This window comes from Dipodomys spectabilis, unplaced genomic scaffold, assembly GCF_019054845.1.
Source record: "Dipodomys spectabilis isolate Male_0828 unplaced genomic scaffold, ASM1905484v1 ptg000544l, whole genome shotgun sequence".
In the NCBI taxonomy this organism is placed as follows: Eukaryota; Metazoa; Chordata; class Mammalia; order Rodentia; family Heteromyidae; genus Dipodomys; species Dipodomys spectabilis.
In genome coordinates, this window is record NW_024871221.1 from 731,629 (window position 1) to 754,562 (window position 22,934).

The 22,934-nt window shown below is 64.5% G+C and overlaps 1 protein-coding gene across 1 annotated transcript; it reads left to right on the forward strand.

Annotated features, from left to right (window-relative positions):
- Nucleotides 1–1,809: 1,809 nt before the first annotated feature.
- Nucleotides 1,810–7,270, forward strand: Fgf3 (fibroblast growth factor 3). The gene is made up of 3 exons (XM_042670385.1): nt 1,810–2,029; nt 4,569–4,672; nt 6,776–7,270. Exons 1-3 carry the CDS (start codon nt 1,810–1,812, stop codon nt 7,268–7,270), a joined length of 819 nt encoding a protein of 272 aa, XP_042526319.1.
- Nucleotides 7,271–22,934: the final 15,664 nt, after the last annotated feature.

Genomic DNA, 22,934 nt, shown 5'->3' on the forward strand with positions numbered 1-22,934 from the left:
CTGGGGGCTTGGGGTGTGCGGGCACAGCTGGGGGCCGCTCTGGCCCAGGGTGGAGGGGCCCTGAGTGAGGCACACTCTGGATCTCTGATGGATGGGCCGAGGTGGATGGGCAGAGGTGGGGGATGGGGCGAGGTCCTTCTCTGTAGGTTCCTGCGTTGAGTTGGCAGCGTGAGGAGGAAGCCGGCATTTCGGGTGGAGGGCAGGTGAGGCGGGGCGGGATCGCGGCTCACTTGGCCCCAGCGCCTGGGTCTAGAAGGTGAGGAACAATGAACACAAAGACAGACTTGATCTCCTCACCTGAGGAGCACCTCCCCGCGGGGAGCGCCCTGGTGTGCAGGACACTCCCTAGGAAGGGGGGGTCTTCTAATGGGGGAGCACCTTCCTGTGAGAAGCATTCTCTGGTAGGGGAGCACTCCTGTTATGGGGAGCACTTTTCTACAGGAGCACCTTCCTGTAGGGAAACTTCCTTGGCCCCTGCTCCGGCACAGTAGCTCTGAGCCCCCCTGTCCCCTTCTAGGGCTCAGACAGGCCCGGCAGCCGGCGGAGGCTGACCCACAGTGGACAGGGGCCTCACTGGCCTTGTGGAGGGAGATTCGGCCAAGGAACCAGAGGGGTTCCTGCTCCCCGTTGGGCCTTAGAGCTGGCAACGTCTCTGCCTTCACCCCACCTTCCAGATCCATAGCCACCCGTCTCACGCCAGAGCCCCTGCCCACTTAGAATGGAGGCAGAGGCCTGGCGGCTGCCCGGGGTGTGGCCTGGGGGAGCCGGGCCCCCTGGCTGGACCGGCTCGCCCCGTGTTGGGCTGGCTGCCGGACCTCGGGCAGGGCTGAGGCCAAGAGGCCGGGGAGCAGCCACCGAGAGGGGTGGCTTTTCCCTGGAGACTCAGCGGCCGGGCCAGGGCGCCCGCACCGGCCCCCGGGGGCCCCGCGTACCCGTGGCGCGCTCGGCTCCCTTCCCGCCGCCATCCTCCGCTATGGCCTCGGTCTTCACCTGTCTGCTTCTCCGCCTCGGCCTTGCTGTCTTGGCCGATGCTTCCCGGCGTCCGGTGCGTCTCTCCTCGCCCTTTCTGTCTCCCTGGGGCTCGGGCTCAGGGCGCCCTTGGCCTCGTCCGTCCGTCCCCCCACTTCCAACGCCGCCGCCGGGGGCGCCCGGTGTGCGCACGTGGGGAGCCCCAAGGGGAGGCGGACACCCCGGGGAGCGCCCACGCGCCCGGTGGCCCCCCTTCCTTCCCGCCGCCTCTCGGGCGCTCGTCAGCGCCCCTCTCCCCCCCACCGCGGGTCGCGCGCGCACCTCCGACATCCGCGGCCCCATTGTTGGGGGGCGGGCACGGGGCGGGGGGCTATAATTTTCCCGAGGCATAATTGGTCTGGGGCGGGGGCGGCGCGGGGCGCGGGGCGCGCGGCCGAGCGGAGCCGCGGGGCTCGACGGCGCCGCGCCGGGGGCGAGCGTGCGCAGGAGGCGCCGGCCGAGCCCCGCGCCCCGCCGGGCGGCCCACCCGCCGGCCGCGCCCCTCCCGCGCCTCCGCCCGGGACCCGCGGCCTTTTGTTACCGAACCTCCTTTCTCTGCGCGCTTTTGCGCAGCAGCGGAAACCTCGCCGCTCGGGGCCCCGGGCGAGAAATTAAAGGCTCCCGCTCGCCGGCGCGCTCGCCCCTCTGCCCCCCCTCCTCTGCGTCGGGCCTGTCCCCCGCCCCTCCCCGCCGAGCCGAGCGGCCCCGCCGGCGCGCAGGAGCCCGCCGCCCGCCGCGCCCTCCCATGGGCACCGCGCCGGCCCGCAGCCGCCGCCGCCGCGTGGCGGGCGCGATGCCAGCATGGCTCTGATCTGGCTGCTGCTGCTCGGCCTGCTGGAGCCAGGCTGGCCCGCGGCGACCCCCGGGGCGCGGGCGCGGCGCGATGCGGGCGGGCGCGGCGGCGTGTACGAGCACCTGGGCGGGGCGCCCCGGCGCCGCAAGCTCTACTGCGCCACCCGGTACCACCTGCGGCTGCACCCGAGCGGCCGCGTGGACGGCAGCCTGGAGCACAGCGCCTACAGTGAGTGTCGGGGCGTGCGGGGCCGTGCGGGGTCCGGGGGGGGGGGGGTGGCCGCGTGCACGGCAGCCTGGAGCACGGCGCCTACAGTGAGTGTCGGGGCGTGCGGGGCCGTGCGGGGTCCGGGGGGGGGGTGGCCGCGTGCACGGCAGCCTGGAGCACAGCGCCTACGGTGCGCGCCCGCGGGGAGGCGCGGGGCGGCTGGGGCCGGGGCAGGGCCCCTGGGGGGCGGCCGCGTGCACGGCAGCCTGGAGCACGACGCCTACAGTGCGCGCCCGCTGGGCCGTGCGGGGAGGCGCGGGGCGGCCGGGGCAGGGCCCCTGGGGGGCGAGGCCGCGTGGACGGCAGCCTGGAGCACGGCGCCTACAGTGCGCGCCCGCGGGGCCGTGCGGGGAGGCGCGAGGCGGCCCGGGCCCTGGGGGGGGGGCGGCCACGGGGACGGCAGCCTGGAGCACGGCGCCTATAGTGAGTGTCCATCCGCGTCCTGCAGGGCTGGGGCGGGACCGTGCGGGCCGGGGCGAGGCGCGGGGACGACAGTCTGGAGCACTGACGGCGCCTACAGTGCGCGTCCGCGCCCGCGGGTCTGTGCGGGACGGGGCGGGCCCTGGGGGAGGGGTGTCCATCCGCGTCCTGCAGGGCTGGGGCGGGGCCGTGCGGGGCGGGCGGGGTCCGGGCGCCCAGGCCGCCGGCGCGCGCGGGGAAAGGGCGCGCGCCGGGTTGGGGACGCGGGCGGCGGGCGCGCGGCCACCCTGGGAACCCACACCCTCCCGCCCGCGCCGCGCCCGCTCCCCGTGCCATGCGGTTCCGACTTTATAAGTCCTTTGAATCGGGTCAGGGCGCCCACCCCGCGGCCCCGTCCCTGTCCCTGTCGGGGTTTTCTCTCCACCTCCCGCCGGCCCGGGCGCGCAGCCCCCCGCCGCCTCTGCCCGCGGGGCGCACGGCTCCCTCGATTGGCGTTCACCGCCCTCCGCCTCCGGCCCGCGGGGCCTCGGGGACGGGTGGGCCAGGGGCGCGCGCCAGGGCGCCAAGGGGCGTCCATCTTGCTTGGGGAGGTACACACGCGCACACGCGCGCAGGTGCCTTTCACTGAGCCTGTCATCCCAGCTTCTCGGGAGGCTGAGATCTGAGGCTCGCGATTCGAAGCCGGCCACACACAGAAAGAGCTGGAAGTGGAGCTGGGGCTGGGGGTGGTGGGGGAAGCTCAGGGACGGCGCCCAGGCCTGAGCTTCCTCCCGGGAACCGGCACCAGAGGAAATCCCACCCCACCCCTGGGGAATGGAGAGCGGCGGGGATGAGCTGCGCCCAGGCTCTCCTTCACAGAGCATCTGGAAGCACCCTGGCCCTGCACGGTGCAGAGCCGGAGCCGGGCTGGGGAGGAGGGATGGCCACCAGGCCAAGGGGGTGGACCGCAGAAGACCAGGGCTGTGCCTGGCAGCACCCAGCGCCAGCCCTGGGCAAAGGAAGTGCTGTGGCAGGGTCCAGGCAGCCGCGGAGACCTCTGCTTCCTGCGGGGGGGGGGGGGGGGGTGCATGCATGATGAGGACCCTCTGTCTCCAGGGGGTGGTGGTGTTGGAGCCATCTCTGGAGACGCCCCTACCCTTCTCTCTCATCCAGCCTCCCCCTTCCCCTCCCCACTAAGGTTTCCTTTCTTCCCTTTCTCAAGCCGGGCTCCGATGGGCTCCAGGGAGCGGACACGGGGCGCTCTCCCTGCTGCCCAGCTCCCCAGCCCTGGACGAGGCCTGGCTGAGCCCTGTGATCCGGACCACGCTGGTGCCAGGCCTGGGCCCCTGAAGAGGGCGTGGGCCACAGACTCGCTGCCGTGGAAGGCGCTGTTGGGAACCGGTGGCCCCACCTGGGAACTTCATTTCAGAGGCCAGGGGAAAATGCAGTCTGGTCCGGCAGGACAGGGCAGGAAGGGAGCGGGGGATGGCGCTGGGAGCTCCTGAGCTTCCTGCCTGCCCACAGGTGCCCACAGCCCCTGAACCCTTCCGGGGACAGACCTGCGCGTGCCAGGGGTCCCGGCACAGGGCTGACATGCCCGCTGCCTCCCAGCCTGTCCCATGACGCTTGGCACAGGCAGCAGAGATAAGCGCTCCCCGCACTGTCTCCTCTCCAGCAGCCTTTGGATTGCTTGCTCTCTTGGGCACAGCGGTGGCCGGCGACCCCTTCTCCTGTGCTTGCTTCCTGAGGCTTGAACTCATGACCTGGGCTCCATCCCTCCGCTTTTTTTGCTTAAGGCTAGTGCTCCACCATTGGAGCCACAGCTCTACTTCCAGCATTTTTTTTTTTTTTTTTTTGGCTTGTTAGTTGGGGATAAAAGTCTCACAGACTTTCCTGCCAGGGTTGGCCTCGAACCTCAATCCTCCAATCTCAGTCTCCTGAGTAGCTGGGACTCCAGGTGTGAGCCACCGGGGATGCCCAGCTTCAGCCTAGCAGTGCTTTGCCTAATCCTTTCAGGCCGGGCTGTGCCCCAGCTGGGGGGGGAGGAGGGGGGCAGAAGGCTGGGGAGGGGGAGGGTAACTGCCTCTCCCTCTGTCCCCAGGCATCCTGGAGATCACAGCTGTGGAGGTGGGCGTGGTGGCCATCAAGGGACTGTTCTCTGGACGCTACCTGGCCATGAACAGGAGAGGGCGGCTCTATGCTTCGGTGAGTCCAGCCTGGTGGGGATGGGGATGGGCAGTGGAGGGGTGGTCTCCCATCTAGGACCAGGCAAGATCCAACCTGGACCGGAACTCTGAGCTCCTGGAGTCCATGCCTGGAGCTGGGGGGGGGGGGGTCCTGTGGGAGGAGGCCCCAACAGGGATGTTAGGGAAGGTCCTGGGGAACAATTTGACCTTCCCCAAGGCAGGTGGGAGGATCTCCCATTTCCATAGAAATAACATACACCCATGCCTGACCTCACACCTGGAATCCTCCATTCTCAGCAGACTGAGATCTGAGGATTAAGGTTTGAAGCCAACCCCGGCAGGAGAGTCTGTGAGACCCCCCCCCCCATCAACTGTGGCTCCAGCGGCCAGTCTGTCCAGCCCTGGGCCAGCGGGGCCCCCCTTGACCCTCCTTCCTTCTCAGCTCCACTCAGCTCATCTCCAAGTCCTCAGACAGCACCCCTCACCCCTCTACCTCACCCCACACGCCAGCTCCTCCTAACACAGGCCCCTGGCCCTTCCTGCCTGCCTGCTACAGTTGCTTAGGGACAGGCCTGACTCGTCCAGCCCACCCACCCTGCTGTCCACCCACCATCCACCCACCCACCACCCATCCATCCACCATCCATCTATCCATCCATCCAGTACCCACCACCCATCTATCCATCCATCCACCCACCATCCATCCATTCATTCATCCACCCACCATTCCATCCACCCACCCACCCATCCATCTATCCATCCATCCACCATCCATCCATCCATCCACCCACCAACCATCCACCCACCCACCATCCATCCATCTACCCATTCACTTACCCATCCATCCACTGTCCACCTACCCGCCAACCCACCCATCCATTAACCACCCGCCCATCCATCCACCCACCCACCCATCCACCATCTACCCACCACCCACCATCTATCCATCATCCATCCATCCACCCACCCACCCACCCATCCACCACCCACCCACCCATCCACCACCCACCCACCCATCTACCACCCACCATCCACCACCCACCATCCATCCACCACCCACCCACCCATCCACCACCTACCCATCCATCTACCCATTCACTTACCCATCCATCCACCACCCACCACCACCACCATCGATCCATCCACCCACCCATCCATCCATCCATCCACCCATCCATCCACCACCACCATCCATCCACCCACCATCCATCCATCCACCACCCACCATCCACCACCCATCATCCACCACCCATCCATCCACCCATCCACCACCCACCATCCATCCATCCATCCATCCACCCATCAATCCATCCACCCACCATCCATCATCACCCATCCATCCACCCATCCAGTACCCACCACCCATCTATCCATCCATCCACCCACCATCCATCCATCCACCCACCCACCCATCTACCCACCCATCCATCCACTCACCATCCATCCACCCACCCATCTGAGGCAGAGTCAGAGCCAGCTCATAAAACCTGGCTGTGTCCCTTCTTTTCATTGGTGAATGTCTACATTCTTTCTCTTCTTCTTCCTCCTCTTCTTCCCCTTCCTTCTTTCTTTTTCTCTTCCTCCTCTTCTTTCTCTTCCTTTTCCCTTCCCCCCTCTTTTTGAGACTGAGTCTCACTGTGGTCTTGAACTCGGGATCCTCCCCGCTCACCCCTGCCTCCTGAGCTGCCGCTGCCCGTGTCCACTCTTCCTTTCCTCTCGTGGATGTCCTCTCCTTTCCCCACCCAATTGCCCTGTCCCTGAGCCTGGGCACCTGGCCACCGCGGAGGTCCAGGGCGGGGAGGCCCGCCCTGCCGCCCACCACCCCACTGTCCCCCTGCTGGGACACCACAGTCAGGGCCCCCGGAGGGGCCTGGGGACGCAGAGGCCAGGCGCCCCCCCCCCCCCCTCCGCGCGCTCCATGGCAGAGGCTGTGCTGAGCGGGCTCCAGGCGAGCACAGCAGCCAGGTGGGGACAGGACGTGGCCTGGCGGAGGCACTGTTGGGACGCGGAGGTAGGCCGCAGGGTGGCAGTCAGGCCAGCAGCCTCCGAAGCGGGAGAGGGAGGCACGGGACCCGTGCCCACGTGGCCTTGTGTGACCGCTGTCCGTGCCTCCTGCCCACAGGAGCACTACAACGCCGAGTGCGAGTTCGTGGAAAGGATCCACGAGCTGGGCTACAACACCTACGCCTCCCGCCTGTACCGCACGGGGCCGGGCGGGCCCGGGGCCTGGCGCCGCGCCGGCGCGGACCGGCTGTGGTACGTGGCAGTGAACGGCAAGGGCCGGCCGCGCCGGGGCTTCCGCGCCCGCCGCACGCAGAAGTCCTCGCTCTTCCTGCCCCGCGTGCTGGACCCCAGGGACCACGAGATGGTGCGGCGGCTCCGCGGAGGCCAGCCACGGAGGCAGAGGCAGAGCCCCGGCCGCCAGGCCCACGCCACGCCGGGCGCCCCGGCCGGGGGCCTCCGCGGCCGCCATGCCCAGCGCCTGGCCTCCACTGGCTCCCCACCGCCGGCTCGCCTCCTGCCCCCTCCGACCCGGCTGGATGGGATTCCAGGGGCCTCCGTTTCCCCATCTCCAGCAGCCGCCAGTGTCGGACCACCCCGGGCTCCGTGCAACTGAGACATTACCGTCTTCTTCTACAGGGACAGTTAGGTGTTGCGCGGGCCGGGGACACGCGTGTCCCCTCCTCAAACCCCCCCCCATGCCCTGGTGGATGTGACATTCCCCCCCCCCAAGTGCAGGCTGTGATGTCAGACTTCCTGCTGAGAAGCCCGGCTGAAATGCAGTCTTCCTTCTTCGTTTTGAACATCGTTTTGGGATTCGTGCCTGTGTCGTGTCAGTCCTGGGGCTTGAACTCATGGCCTGGGTGCTGGCCCTAAGCATTCTTCTTCAGCTCAAGGTGAGCGCTCTACCCCTTGATCCACAGCGCCACTTCCCGTTTTCTAGTGGTTACTTGGAGATAAGAGTCTCACGGCCTCTCCTGCCCAGGCTGGCTTTGACCCAAGGTCCTCAGATCTTCAGATCTCAGCCTCCTGAGTAGCTAGCATGAGCCACTGGCGCCTGACTTTCATGGGTTTATTTTTTTTAGCAGCTGGGCCGGTCTAGGATCTTTCAGATCTTCTAGGATCTCCCTGGGGACAGGCCCCCGGGGAGAGCCCCCCCCCCCTTGAATGGGGTGGGGACAGAGAGGCTCTGGATTGAAAGTCATCCAGGGCTCAGATGAGGTCACGTGGCGCCCCTGGGGTGGGGGTGGGGGGTTGTGGCTGTAGGTAGCTGGTGCTCCCCACATGCAGAGGGACTGTGTGGTCCGCCCCCAGATTCGGTGGGCTGGGGCTGCCCACCTGCTCATCTGGGAGGCCGGAGTGCCTGTCCCCTGGGCCTGGCATGGGGAGCTGGGGAGACCGGGCAGTGTCTCCTGGGAATCCGGAAGGTCACGTGGGGCCATCGCTGGGGGACACAGGGCCTGGCGTCCTGGAAAGGTGGGGCAGAGCTGCCCTGGGGGCCGGGCACCCCTGGAGTGGACTCGCAAGCTCCACAGGGCTGAAGGAGGCCTGAGCAACAGCCAGCCAGCGTGTGGCTGCCCCAGGGACCTCGCAACCACGCGTGGCCACCCCTGGAAACGGTGGGAAGCCGTGGCCTTCACATGGTGGGGCGGTGGGGTATTAGCCTGAAGAAAAAGGGCACCATGCTGTACCACGGAGGACACTGGGGACTGGCTGCCTGCTGTCCATCAACCACCCAACTGTCAGCTGTCTATCAATCACCTGTCAATCATCCATCCATTGTCCACCCTGTGTCAGCACCTGCCAAATGCCAGGTCCTCCGTGGCCAGGGTGGACGCAGGCCAAGCCGCCTGTCCTTGTCCGTCAGAAGACTGCAGCTTCTTGGGGAGCAGAGGCTCATTAGATCCCCAGAGACCCAGGGACACGTCCGGTCCAGCAGCTCTCAGATGGCCGCTAGACATGGTGGCCAGCTGTCCGCTGGAGAGCTTCCCCTTCTTCAGGAAGCTCCAGGGTGTGGGGCCTTGCCCTGAAGGGGGGGAGGGGTGGCCCGCGGTGGTTGGACGGCAGCCTGCCAGTCAGGCTGGCCGGCCGTGAGGCCAGGCTGGGACCTGGAAAAGATCAGATAGAGCCCAGCACCAGTGGCACCTGTCATCCGGGTGACTCAGGAGGCTGAAATCTGAGGGCCATGGTTCAAAGCCAGCCTGGGCAGGAAGGTGCATCAGATTCTTACCTCCAGTGAACCACCGAAAGCCAGATGTGGAGCTGCGGCTCAAAGTGGCAGAGCGCTAGCTGGAAGGTAGGCCAGTAGCCTGGAGCAGGAAAGCTCAGCAGGCGGAGGGAAGGCCGCCGCCAGGCATGCGGCCCCGCCCAGCTCTGCCAGTTCACTTCTTAGACCTAGGTTCCTTCTCCAGCTGTTCCTCTTCCTGCCTCTTTCTTCCTTGGACCCTGGGGCTCAAGGACAAACTTATTTGAAAATCTTTATCTCCAAAGAGGAAAGAGGCTGGAAACCTCCCACTAGGCTGCACACCTGTGGCTTTCTCCACCCCCATCCCCTCCCTCCCTGCTCCCCTCCTCCCTGCCCCTTGCCTTTGGTCACACTCAACTGTCTTGGCCACAGGACCTTTGCACATGCTTCATGCCGAGAGTAATCTTCCCTCTGTCCTTTACCCCATTGGCCCTTTCTCAGTTTTACTTGTGAGGGTGTCAAACTGGGCCTCCCGGCCATTTTTAAATTTTTTCTCTCAGCACTTGTGTTTCATTTTGTTTTTTTGTTTTTTTTTTTCCTCCGGACTCAAGATGACCTGTTCTTCCCTGGCTGCCCCTATACTTGCAGTCACCCCCCTGCGCCCATCTGGGCTGGTCGTTTACCCCCGATCCGGTCTGTCTGTGGGGGTGGGCTGCTCTGGACTTCCGCTCTGCAGTGCCCAGGCCACGAAACCCAGGGACTTGTGACAAAGAGCCATAGTTCCACACACACGTACAGCCGGGGGCCTAGGGGCCAGCATGGAACACGCCTGCTCCTCATTGACCGTCTGAAGAAGACCAGGCTGAGGCTCAGAGAGGCCAAGCTGCTTGTTAAGGCCGCACAGCCAGGCCTTGCAGGTTCCAAAACCTCAGGGACTTACGCGGCACCTCGGGAGGGGACGGACAGGGCAGGCCGGGCACAGGCCGCGGGGCAGGGGTCAAGAGGAAGCCCAGGGCACCTCCACCCAGGGGAAGGGGGGAGGAGGGTCGTCCCAGAGCGGCAGCTCTGCGTGCAGTACCGTGTCCCGCCAGCAGAGGGCGGCGGTCCCTGGGACTGGCTCCAGGTGTGGGGCCGCTGGCCCGCACAGGGGTGAGGACCGGTCGGGCCTGGGCAGCCCCCAGCCCCAGCCTGCCGTGCACCCCACCCTGGCCCTCACCCCACTGCACAGCTCAGAGAGGTGCTGCCATCCATCTGCCCCAGCACACACAGCACCAGCGTCAGACGGACCTGACTTCAGCCGAGGTCCCTCCGAACGTCCTTGTCTGCTGTCCCGCCCCACAGGGACACGAAGCCAGGCCCCTGAGCGGCTCCACGCCAAGCTCTCGGAGCTGAGCTCCTGGACCCCCGGCTCCCCTCGCCTGTGACGCCCCTGCGAACCAGGGGCCAGGAAGTGACTGAGCTGTGGCTCAGACCTTGGCGGGGGGGGGGGGTAGGGGAAGGTCCCCTGCTCTGGGGACCCCCCTGCAGCCCAGTTCCTGCCATCCCTGTCCCCCAGGATGGCGCTGCCAAGGCTGGCACCCTGGCTGCCTCTAGGATCCGGTGGTGCTGCCTCTCCCTGACGGTTGGGCCCGCGTGTGTGCTGCCATCCACGCTCCCTGCCCACTCCCCTGTGTCCACTGGGGCTTCGTACCATGCCGGCCCCGCAGAGAGATGGTCGGGTCTGCCAGGGACACTGCGGGGCCGGCAGGTGACACCGACCAGCGGAGAAAGCAACGGGGAACAGGATTGTGCCGATTATAATACACGCATGTCTGAAACACCACGGCAAAACCCTGGTGAAACCTACGCACACACGCACCTGCTCACGCCTCACCCCAGCTGCTCAGGAGGCTGAGATCTGAGGATCACAGTCCGAGGCCAACTCAGGCAGAAAAGTCTGTGAGACGTATCTGCGGTGAGCCAGCAAAAAGTCGGGCTGGAGGCTTGACTCAAGCCAAGCGAGTCCAGCACAGGCTGCGAGTTCAAGCTCTGAAATGGGCAAAAAGGGGAATAAATAAAGGCTGGACAGAAGTCACAGGGGCGGCAGGGACGTGGTCACGTGACTGCAAGCCAGGGCGGTTGAAGACCTTCAGGTCCTAGCCCCGAGTTCCCGGCCTCGCGGACGTCCCGGGGCCCACGCTCCGCCAAGATGCGCCGCTGCCTCCTTCACGGAGTGGGGCGCACAGTCCCCGCGGCAGGAAGGAAGAAGCAGAGGTTCCGGAATGTTCTCTCTCAGCGCACAGCCCCACGCGAGGCCTGTTGGGCTCTGAGTGGGGGAGTGCGGGACAGGGGAGTCTGTCTGTCTGCCATGCTGCTGGCCACCTGCTGCCCATGCAGGCCAGGGCCTCACTGCAGAGCTGGGGGTTGAGAGGGGTCACGGTCCTGCATGGGGGCGGGGGTCAAAGAGGGGACCCTGGTGAACTCAAGACAGGTCAGGTGTGCACGTGTGTGTGTGTGTGTGTGTGTGTGTGTGTGTGTGTGTGTGTGTGTGTGCCAGTACTGGACTTGAACTCAGGGCTTAGGTACTTGCCTTCGGTTTTTTCTTTTGCTCCAGACTAGCATGCTGCCCCTTGAGTCCCAGCTCCACTTCTGGCTCTTTTGGTGGCTAACTGGAGCTAAGAGTCTCCCAGGCCTGGTGCCGGTGGCTCATGCCTGTAATCCTAGCTACGCAGGAGGCTGAGATCTGAAGATGGCGGTTCAAAGCCAGCCTGGGCAGAAAAGACCATGAGACTCTTAATCTCCACATAATTGTCAAAAAGCCAGAAGTGGAGCTGCGGCTCAGGTGGTAGAGCATTAGCCTTGAGCAAAAGGTCAGGAACTGTGACCCAGCCCTGAGTTCAAGCCCCAGGATCGGTGCCCCCCCCGCCCCCCCCCCGTTCCCCCCAAATCTCACAGACTTTCCCGCGCCGGTGATCCTCAGCTCTGAGCTCCTGAGTAGCTCCTGACAGGCGCCAGCTGCCTGTGCTCGCGGGGAAGTGCCTTGGAGTCGGGAGGGGTCTTCCCGGTGGAGGTGGTGGGGTGTGGCGTGAGTGGACTGGCGCGAGGTTGCTCTGGGCCGGCGTGGCAGGGCGCAGCTGGGGGCCGGGTGAGCGGGCCGTGCGGGGCTGACACGCTTCGCTGCTGTGAGGGCCGGAGGGAGGCCGCAGGCAGGTGCGCCCACCCCCGGGCTGGACTCCACATCCAGGGCCGGCCATGACCCCGCCCCGCTGAGCCGGCCACCGAGGACGCATCCCTGGGAGAGGGGCTGCCAGGGGCCTCCACCCAGGGGCCTTCCTGCCTCCACATTCCTGGCCTGATGAGCAAGGCGGCCAGAGGCTGACCTGGCGTGCGGTCACGGCCCCCAGCCTGTCCCCCGGGCCCGCAGCAACTCCCCTGGGAGTCCTGAGAAAGCAAACATCCTGACCAGAGGACCGGCTGACCCCCCACCTCGGCCCCCAGCCCTGGCTCTGGGAAGCTCAGGCCACAGGGGACACCACATGCCCCCTGGCCCTGGCCTACGGCAGGTGTCTCTGCGCTGGGGAGGAGGAGGCTCTGGAGACCCCCGGGCTGTGACCCAGAACTGGACCTTGCTCCCCGCTCCCAATACAACTTCCCCGTGGGCCCCCCCCCCCCCCCCGTGATCTAAGACAGGTCCTGGGCTCTCGGCCCCCTGGGCACAAGGAATCAGAGACAGGATGTGACTTGCTCAGGGTCACACAGCAGTGATGTACTGCAGCTGGCTCCCCAGAGGCCGTCTGGCTTCTAGAAAGGATAAGAACCACATGGTCCCCACTAACAGTGGAGCCCACATCGTCCCTCTCCTCCCCCTCCTCCCCCTCCCCCTCCTCCCCCTCCTCCTCCCCCTCCCCCTCCTCCCCCTCCTCCTCCCCCCTCCTCCTCTTCCCCCTCCCCCTCCTCCCCCTCCTCCTCCCCCTCCCCCTCCTCCCCCTCCTCCTCCCCCCTCCTCCTCTTCCCCCTCCTCCTCCTCTCCCTCCTCCCCCTCCCCCTCCTCCTCATCCCCCTCCCCCTCCTCCTCCTCTCCTCCTCCTTCCCCTCCCCCTCCTCCTCCCCCTCCTCCTCCCCCTCCCCCTCCTCCCCCTCATCCTTCCCCCTCCCCCTCCTCCTCCTCCCCCTCCTCCCCCTCTTCCTCCTCCCCCTCATCCTTCCCCCTCTCCCTCCTCCTTCCCCCCCTCCCCCGCCTCCTCCCCCTCCTTCCCCCCTCCCCTTCCCCCTCCCCCTGCTCCCCCCTCCTCCCCCTCCTCCCCCTCCCTCTCCCCCTCCTCCCCTTCCTCCTCCCCCTCCCCATCCTCCCCTTCTCATCCCCCTCCCCCTCCTCCTCCCCCTCTTTCTCCTCCTCCTCCCCCTCCTCTTTCCCCCCTCTCCCTCCTCCTCCTCCCCCTCCCCTCCTCCTCCTCCCCCTCCTCCCCCTCCTCCTCCCCCCCTCCTCCTCCTCCCCCTCCCCCCTCCTTCTCCTCTTCCTCCTCCTCTCCTTTTTCCTCTTCCCCCTCCCCTCCTCCTCCCCTTCTTCCTCCTCCCCCTCCTCCTCCCCCTCCCCCTCCTCCCCCTCCTTCTCCCCCTCTTCCCCCTCCCCCCTCCCCTTTTCCCCCCTCCCCCTCCTCCCCCTCCCACCTCCCCTCCTCTTCCTCTTCCCCCTCCTCCTCCCCCTCCCCCTCCCCCTCCCCCTCCCTTGAAGACAGCCTCTCACTGTGGTGCCCAGCCTGCAGCCCCAGGTCCTCCCTCCTCAGCCTCCCAGGCGCTGGGGTCACAGGTGTACAGCACGGTGCTGGGTAAAGCACCTGCTGGACGCGTCCGGGAGGCACTGGGGGCTGGCCAGTGGCCCCAGAGCCCTGCGGCTCCCTCCTCCCTGCTATCTAGACTGTGGTGAGATCTGGAAAGATAAGAGAAACCCAAGGTGCTGATCTCCAGTCTCGGGGCAGATTATCCCAGCAGAGATAACTTATCACCTTCCCTGCGCCCTGGAGCTTCCCAGGGCCTGGGACTGTGCATTTTGCTTAGGGAGGATCAGAGGGGCCACTTGAGGTTGGGGACAGAGGTAAGTACAGCGCATGCCTGTCATCCCAGCTACTCAGGAGGCTGAGATCTGAGGATCACAGTTCAGAGCCAGCCTGGGCAGGAAAGTCTGTGAGACTCTCATCTCCAGTGAACCAGCAAAAAGCCAGAAGTGGAGGTGTGGCTCAAGTGGTAGAGCGCTAGCCTTGAGCACAAAAGTTCAGAGACAGTGCCCAGACCCTAGTTCAAGCCTCAAGACCAACACACGTAAAAGAAGGAGATTCGGGGCTGGGAAGGTGGCTCAGTGGTAGAGTGCTTGCCTAGCATGCATGAAGTCCTGGGTTCCATTCCTCAGTACCACATACACAGAAAAAGCTGGACGTGGCGCTGTGGCTCAAGGGGTAGAGCACTAGCCTTGAACACAGAAAGGCTCAGGGGCAGAGCCCAGACCCTGAGCTCAAGCCCCAGGGCCAGCAAAAAAGAAGATTCCAGGATAGGGGCCGAGGCTGTAGTGGTCGAGCATCTGCTTGCGTAGCAAGTGTGGGGCGCCGAGTTCAAATCCCAGGACTGTTTGCAGAGCATGAGGCCAGCTTCCTGCTCTCCACAGAGACCGCCCCCAGGTCCAAGGACCTTCCCAGACCGCTAGGGCCCAGGCAGCGGCTGGCTGACCTCCCATGGCCTCTAGCCAGTATCCCTGCTGCCCTTGGAGCCCCCCCACCCTGCTAGGAGCCCCGGTGCCCTTCCTGCTCTGCCCTGCGCCTTTCAGCCTGCGGGGGCGGGGGGCAGGGGGCAGGCCGGCCTTAGGTTGGGCAGGTCCAGGGCAGGTTCCAAGGCCCTGCCTGACCCCTTGGTCTCCAGCTGCCCATTCTGAGCAGAGCACCCCTGGTACTTGGGGTGGAGATGAGGCTGATGCCCCAAGGAGCGGAGACCGCCCCCTATCCGCTGTGTCCCCAGAGGCAGGGACCAGCCTGGGGCTGAGCCTCTCCCGGGAGCACCTCCACGCTGGGCTGGCGCGTGAGGCCCACCGGCCGCTGGACCTGGGCTGCCCCTCTGCCCGGCAGGCATGTGAGGCCCACCGGCTGCGGGACCTGGGCTGCCCCCCTGCCCGGCAGGGCCTCCAGGTCCTGGCTGTGGCCTCCTGTGCCCCGTCCCCTGCCAGGTCATCCTCCAGGTGCTCAGTTCCAGGTTGACCAGAGGCGCCACTTTCTGGGGGCTAGGGCCCCACACAGCTAGGACCGCACAGCCTCGCCCCACCCCTCACCCCACATCATTCTTTCCAGCTTTTCCTCTTGAGGTGCCAGCACCCCAAGACAGGACAGAGAGAGTTCTGCAGAGCCATCACCTGCACAGCGGCTTGTGTTTTTGAGTGACTTACTGGACTTCTGTAGTGGCCAAACGCTCCCAGACTCTGTCTCCACCATCCTGGATCTGGGGTGGGGGTGAGGCGTGGGGGGAACAGGAGGGTTCGGAATGTGCTCACCCCAAATAAAATGATAAAGACTGGCCCACCCCACTGCTACCACGCTACTGTGCATGCATGTGCATGCGTGTGTGTGTGTGTGTGTGCGTGTGCCAGGGCTGGGCCCTGAACTCAGGGCCTGGGTGCTGGCTCCTAGCTTTTGCACACAGGCTGGTGCTCTACCAGTTGAGCCACACCTCTACTTTTTGCTAGTTCCTTGGAGAACCAAGTCTCATTGGACTTTTCTGCCTACACTGGCTTTGAACCGCGATCCTCACACATCTCAGCCTCCTGTGGCTAGGATGTCAGGTGTGAGCCACTGCTGCCCGGCTGGATTTGTCCTGTTGGTGCCCGTCTGATGCACCAAGCTCATCTCCCTAGGGCCAGAGTCCGGTGGCCAAGAGAGGTCTGTGTGGGCCGGCTTCCGAGTCAGGAAGACCCTGGGCCTTTCATGCCACTGGGTGTCTGTGGGAAACGGTGCTATCCTGGGGGCTTCGGAGCGGCATCCGCGCTCGTGCGTGTGTGGCTTCTAAGATTCCTGCACCGTGGGTGCGCAGGAGACGCGTCTCCCATAAATGGGCAGATGTCCACCAGAGACCCCCCTTGAGGCTGCTGGGCTGGCCGCATGAGCCTCTCCCTCAGCGGGCCTGGAGTTGGGGGGGCCGATGTTGGGGGGTGCAGCGTGACAGCACCAGGGCTGGCCGGGCCTTTCTTCTGGCCTCGGTGTCACGCGGGGCGCGTGGACATTACAGATGCAGAGTCCGTATTTAACTTGAGCAGGCTGCAGGGAGGAGGCCGGCCGGGCTGACCTGGTTCTCAGGGCTGACCCCAGGGCTTGGAGCAGCTATTTTAAAGGAGGCTACCATTTGGTCTTTGCCAAAATAGTTGAAAGAAGACCCCAGAATAGCAGGCCGGGTCTGCCCTGCTCAGACGCCGCGCGGCCGGCTGAGCCGCAGGCATCCGGGGTGTCAAGAAGCCACCGCGGCAGGGGCGGGCGGGGCCCTGGGATGGCCCTCAGGCTGCCTGGAAGGGCCAGCGAGTGTCCCCCCCCCCCCCCCCCGGCCTGGAAGGCAGCGGGAGGCCCCGCAGGGTGCCAGCCCCCACCCCTCGCGTCTCTAGACGGGCGGGTGACACCACACCCATTTCACAAGCAGGACAACTGAGTCTGGAAAGCTGAGTGCCAGCCCAGGGCAGGACCGCGAGGGGCCGGCTCCGCCCACGCCCACGCCAGGCCCTCCCCCGGCAGGTCCTGTCCCCACCTGACACCCGTCCCGCGCACGCGCAGATGCCACCATGTGCCCCGGCCAGCGGGCCCAGCGGGTGAGCTGAGGTGGGGGAGCAGGTGTCCACACAGGGGAGCCCCGGGGCCCTCGGCCGTGACAGAGCCGACCCCGCAGCAGCTGGACTGAGCTTTGGGGGGCTGGAGAGGGGTGCGGAGTGGGCGGGGGACCGGCGGGCAGGGCTGAGCAGCCTCTCCTGCTCCGTTTCCTACATTTGGACTTTCCCTGGCTCACCTGGGGAAACGGGCCCGGGACGCAGGTATGACCTCCCGACCGCCCTGAAGGTCAAGGGCAGCAGGCAGGGAATTCTGGGAGGAGCAGAGCACAGCACCCAGGGGCGGAGGCAGAGCTGCTCCTTTTCAGGCTGCTTTGCTCCCGCTTTACAGAAGAAAGGCCTAGGCACCAAACAGAGCAGCAACCCAGGGCAGGGCTCTCCTCCGGGCTGGCCCCAGGTGGCCCCGAGACCATCCACAAGCCCCAGGTGGCCCCGAGACCATCCACAAGCCCCAGGTGGCCCTGAGACCATCCACAAGCCCCAGGTGGCCCCGAGATGTCCAAATCCAGGAGTGGGGGTCAGAACCCAACTTTTTTTTGTCGGTTGTGGGGCCTGAACTCTGGGCCTGGGCGCTGTCCCTCAGCTCTTCAGCTCAAGGCTAGCGCTCTACCACTTGAGCCACGGCACCAGTTCCCGCTTTTTCTGCTTATGTGGTACTGAGGAATCGAACCCAGGGCCCCATGCATGCGAGGCAAGCGCTCTACCACTGAGCCACCTTCCCAGCCCCCCGTGCACGTATGTCAAGGTAGCCGTGAGAAAGCAGCAGGCGGTGGTGTGAGTGGAGGATGGCCGTGCGGCCCAAGCAGAGCTCTAGGGTGTCTCTGCAGGTCCATGGCAGCTCTCTGAACTAGACATAGAAATCGGGGTTTGCCAGGTACTGGCAGCTCAGGCCTGTAGCCCTAGCTCCCCAGTCCTGACCCCTAGGATCTCCAGCCGGAGAACTCTCAGGACCCCTCCCCTAAGTGCCTCCCCCCACAACTTTGGGGGGTGAGCATTGTTTTGGACAACTTTACAAAAAAAAAAATCAAGGTGGTTCAGAGAGGGCAAGCAACTTGTCCAGAGCCACACAGCCCAGCAGGAAGGGAGACAGACAGGCAGGCTGAGGCAGGCAGGCATGGGACCCCAGCTTGTCTGCCCCAAGTTATCTGGCCATTGCTTCTTGGAGGGAGAGAGAAGGAAGAGAAGGTGCCACTCCCAGTGGGACCGGGGTCAGAGACCTCCCAGGAGCCCATCGCAAGCGGGCGGGTGAGGCTCGGGCAGCCATGGGGAGGGGGCAGGGGGAGCAGCACTGTGTCCACGGCTGGCCCTTCCCGGGCCTCCACAGCGACTGTCCTGAGCTCTCTGAGATTTTCTCTTCCGACGGCCAGCCTGGGAGGTCTTCCCGGACTAAGTGAGGTGCCCGCAGCCAGGCCGGCCATGTGTCACGCAGTGACTGGCTGGGCCCTGGGCCAGCGCGTGACAGCAGACACTTGGTGAGTTTGGGGGAGTTAGAGGCGCTGGGCGCGTGGACGGCCGGGTGCCAGCCCTCACCCTCGGCGGCTCTGCAGAGGAGTCCAGGCCACCGCCGCTGTGTTCAGTAGGTGCCAACACCCGGCTTTGCAACACTGACCTCCTGCCCAGCCCCGGGAGGTGGAGCCCAGCGGCCGCACGGACTGGGGGAGGAATGACCAGGGCGCAGAGTGACGGGCAGCTTGCTCCGGGCCGAGGAACTGGCTGTGCTGACCTGCCTCAGCTTCCCCTCTTGGAGAATGGGGCTCCTACTCTACACGCGGGCTTCCCTGGCCCCCAGAATTCAGTGTGTGAACGCTACAGGTGACAACCTCCCCTTAGCCCCAGCAGGGAACCAGAGCCCTGACCGCCGCCCCCCCATGCTAAAGCACCCCATCCCGCCCCCACCCCACACTTTCCCCGGTATTTCTTTCCTTTTCTTAGGGGCGGGGGGCTGGCCATGGGGCTTGAACTCAGGTCCTGGGCGCTGTGCCTGAGCTCACTCACTCAAGGCCAGCGCTCTGCCCCTTTGAGCCACAGCGCCACTTCTGGTTTTTGAGTGGTTTATTGGAGAGGAGACTCTCACGGGGACTTTCCTGCCTGAGCTGGCTTTGCTCGGCGATCCTCACATCTCAGCCTCCTGAGTGGCTAGGGTGACAGGCCTGTGCCACCGTGCCTGGCATTGTCTCCATGGAGTTCCTGCTGCAGAGAGCCCTGCGGTGGCGGGAGGGGCCCTGGGCTGAGCTGTGGAGGGGCAGCCCTGTCGGGGACATGGGGACACAGAAGAGGCCCTGGCAGGAGCTGGCTGTGGGAGTCAGAACCTGGGGGGGTGCTCCCAGAAGATGAGGTCAAGGCCACGCTGGCCCGGGCCTTCCTTCACCCACAGATGGCGTGAGGAAATCCTTGCAGACCTGTGGCGGCCTCCCCTGGGGGAGGAAGAAGAGGGGGCTCCCGTGAGCCCCCAGGAAGGCTGGCCCTGGGCATGGGGGGGGCTGTGGCTCCCAGCCAGCCCCGCACCAGCCCTTTCCCTCCCCACCCGCCCCATGACTCCAGGAGCTGCAGGTGGCTTCTGCCAGTCTGGCCAAGGAGAGGTAGGAAACACCAGGGCTTCTGCATCCCAGCACCTCCCTCTGGTCTGGAGATACCATCTTCTCAATAACAAAATGCCGGTGTGGAGGCATGGTTTCAGAGGTAGAGCGCCCAAGGTGAGCAAGCAAGACACTGCAGCTCAAGACTCTTGAGTTCAAACCCCAGAAGCACCTAGTGTGTAATTACAATGTAACTTGGAATTCCACCTTGACGTCTATGCTTTTTTATCTGGTCCTGGGGCTTGAACTCAGGGTCTGGGCTCTGCCCCTGAGCCTCTCTGTGCTCCAGGCTAGCACTCTACCACTTGAGCCATAGCTTTTTCTGCATCTGAGGTACTGAGGAATCGAACTTGGGGCTTCATGCATGCAAGGCAAGCACTCTACCACTGAGCTGTGTTCCCAGCCTTGGGGGTCTATCTTTAAAAGGAGCGAAAGCAAGCCAGAGGCCTGCAAGCTGGGGCGAAGCCTGCAACCCCAGCTCTAGCTGACACAAAGAGGTCGGTGTGTTTAACGGGTACACTGGCACCACACGCCTGTAATCCTGGCTGCTCTGGAGGCTGAGATCTGAGGATTTTTGTTTAAGGGTAGTACAGGCAGGAAAGTACAGGAGACTCTTTTCTCCTAATCTCCAATTCAACACACACACACACACACACACACCAGAAGTAAAGCTGTGGCTCAGGGACAGCACCCAGGCCCTCAGTTCAAGCCCCAGGACCAGCACAGAAAAAGAAAGATAAAAATAAAGAAAGGAGGGAAAGAGGAAGGGAAGAAAGGAAAGAAGGAAGGAAGGAAAGAGAGAGGGAAGGAAGGAAGGGGTAACACTGTTCTTCCTATGCCTGTGGTCCTGGCCTCTGTCTCCAGCTACAGAGAAAGACTTAGTTAAGATGGTCCATTTTCTGTTTACAAACCATAAGATCCCTTACTGCCATAAAAGAAAATGCTACGGAACAAAAAATGTAAGAAGTTATTAGGTGAGAATGGGAAGGAAAAATGGGAGTGAGGGAGGGGTGACACTTTTCAAAAGACACACATTCTCCTGAGGACTTACGTGACTGTGACCCTTGTGCATCACCTTTATAATAACAGTAAAAAATTAAACTAACTAGTGGAGTCCCTCCCTTTTCCCGGGGCTGGGGAGCTCTGGGTGAGTGTAGACACCCCTGCTCCCTACTCCCCTCCTCTGCCCTTCTGCATTAAAGTGAGAAAACTCTTACAGAGTCTGAAGGAGGACTTGAACTGGAACTTTTCTTCTTCTTTTTTTGTCAGTCATGGGTCTTGAACTCTGGGCCTGGGCGCTGTCCCTCAGCTCTTCAGCTCAAGGGGAGCGCTCTACCCCTTGAGCCACAGCACCACTGCCGGTTTTCTGGTGGTTTATTGGAGAGAAGAGTCTCACAGCCTTTCCTGCCTGGGCTGGCTTTGAACTGCGATCCTCAGATCTCAGCCTCGGGAGTCGCTGGGATGGCAGGCGGGAGCCACCGGCGCCTGCCTCATTTTTTTTGAACCAGGTTGACACGGGACCTGGCCCCAGGCTGAGCTTGTCCTCACAGCCTGAGGACTAATGCCCTGTTTCTGCACTTCAGGTTTTTATTATGATTACTATTGAGCCAACTAAGTGCTTCACCTCTGAGCAGGCTGTAGGAGAAATCCCTCACCCCTGGTTCAGGAGGAGAGGCTCTCAGGCCTGGATGACCTTGGGACAGCTCAGGTCATTCCAGGTCTCAGTCTCACCCCTGACTCCCCTCGCTGGGGTGCGGGTGATTTTCCATGGAGTCTCCCACAGGCTTGGTTTATTTTATGGAGGCTGAGTCTGCCTCCCCAACCCCCACTTCGCCTCTTTCCTTGGGCCAGGCTCTGTCTTCCAAGGCTGACAAGGGCTGGATTTGAACGCAAAGCAGGCAGTGTCCAGAGTTTCTGCATGCCTTCCTTGCACCCCAAGTTGGACTCCCTGCATGTAGAGGGCAGCGGGGCTCAGGGCCCGAGCTAAGCATAGATTCGTCTAGGTCACATCCTCTGCTCCATCTCTCCCAGGCCCCCAGAGGCTGGGCGCTGCTGTGCAGAGCCCTGCTCAAGCCCTGCTCAGCCAGTGGCTGTTTGCCTACCAGCACCTCCTCCAGCACTGGGGATGGCACAGGGGTTAAGGGCTGCAGAGAGGCCATGTGCAGCTGAGGGGCACCCAGGCACCCTAAAAGACTGCTGGGGGGGCAGACCTGAAAGGGCAGAAGCCAGGGACAGAAAGAGCCACAGGACAGTCCTGAGAGGCTGGCTGTGGGGTGTGGGAGCGGTGGCTGCTGCGGGCAGGGGAGGGGGCCCAGCGGCTCCTCCCTGTGTTCTCCCAGCTCGACTGGACCCCTGGGAAGCCGTCCCACCGGGGGTCATGGGTGGGCTCGGGTGGCAGAGCAGAAGTCAGAGCCAAGGTCATTGGAGTGCCCAGACCCCAACTCCTGCAGCCAGGCCACTCCTTCCATCACAAAAGGCACCCGCGGGGCTGGGAACGGCTCCCTGGTAGAGTGCTGGCTGGCCTAGCAGGCATGAAGCCCTGGGTTCCATTCCTCAGTGCCACATGCACAGAAAAAGCCGGAAGAGGCGCTGTGGCTCCAGTGGTGGAGCGCTAGCCTTGAGCACAGAGGAGCCCAGGGACAGCGCCCTGAGTTCAAGCCCCAGGACCAGCAAAACAAAACACAAAAACAGCACCTGTGTACAGGGTGCGAGGTCCAGAGCTGACCCACAGCTCTGGGGAGACTGGAAGAGAACCCGGGGATCCCCAAATTGAGAGACCCGGGATGTAAAGGAATGAATGTGCAAGGGGGCAGCTCTGTACCCCTGGGAGGGGCTTCCGGTACCCTGGTGGGAGGGGCTTCCTCACCCTGGTAGGAGGAGCTTCCTCACCCTGGTGGGAGGGGCTTCCTCACCCTGGTGGGAGGGGCTTCCTCACCCTGGTGGGAGGGGCTTCCTCACCCTGGTGGGAGAGGCTTCCTCACCCTGGTGGGAGGAGCTTCCTCACCCTGGTGGGAGGGGCTTCCTCACCCTGGTGGGAGAGGCTTTCTCACCCTGGTGGGAGGAGCTTCCTCACTCTGGTGGGAGGGGCTTCCTGCAGCCTGGTGGGAGGAGCTTCCTCGCCTTGGTGGGAGGGGCTTCCTGCGCCCTGGTGGGAGGAGCTTCCTCACCCTGGTGGGAGGGGCTTCCTGCAGCCTGGTGGGAGGGGCTTCCTCACCCTGGTGGGAGGAGCTTCCTGCAGCCTGGTGGGAGGGGCTTCCTCACCCTGGTGGGAGAGGCTTCCTCACCCTGGTAGGAGGAGCTTCCTCACCCTGGTGGGAGGGGCTTCCTCACCCTGGTGGGAGGGGCTTCCTCACCCTGGTGGGAGGGGCTTCCTCACCCTGGTAGGAGGAGCTTCCTCACCCTGGTGGGAGGGGCTTCCTCACCCTGGTGGGAGGGGCTTCCTCACCCTGGTGGGAGGAGCTTCCTCACCCTGGTGGGAGGGGCTTCCTCACCCTAGTGGGAGAGGCTTCCTCACCCTGGTGGGAGGAGCTTCCTCACCCTGGTGGGAGGAGCTTCCTCACCCTGGTGGGAGGGGCTTCCTCACCCTGGTGGGAGGGGCTTCCTCACCCTGGTGGGAGGGGCTTCCTCACCCTGGTGGGAGGGGCTTCCTCACCCTGGTGGGAGGAGCTTCCTCACCCTGGTGGGAGGGGCTTCCTGC

What these genes read in the sequence shown, in the direction of transcription:
- Fgf3 (XM_042670385.1), top strand. Translation starts at nt 1,810, where the DNA reads ATGGCTCTGATCTGGCTGCTGCTGCTCGGCCTGCTGGAGCCAGGCTGG. An exon ending in CCTGGAGCACAGCGCCTACA is followed by an intron (nt 2,030 to 4,568) that starts GTGAGTGTCGGG and finishes CTCTGTCCCCAG; the next exon opens with GCATCCTGGAGATCACAGCT. An exon ending in GAGGGCGGCTCTATGCTTCG is followed by an intron (nt 4,673 to 6,775) that starts GTGAGTCCAGCC and finishes TCCTGCCCACAG; the next exon opens with GAGCACTACAACGCCGAGTG.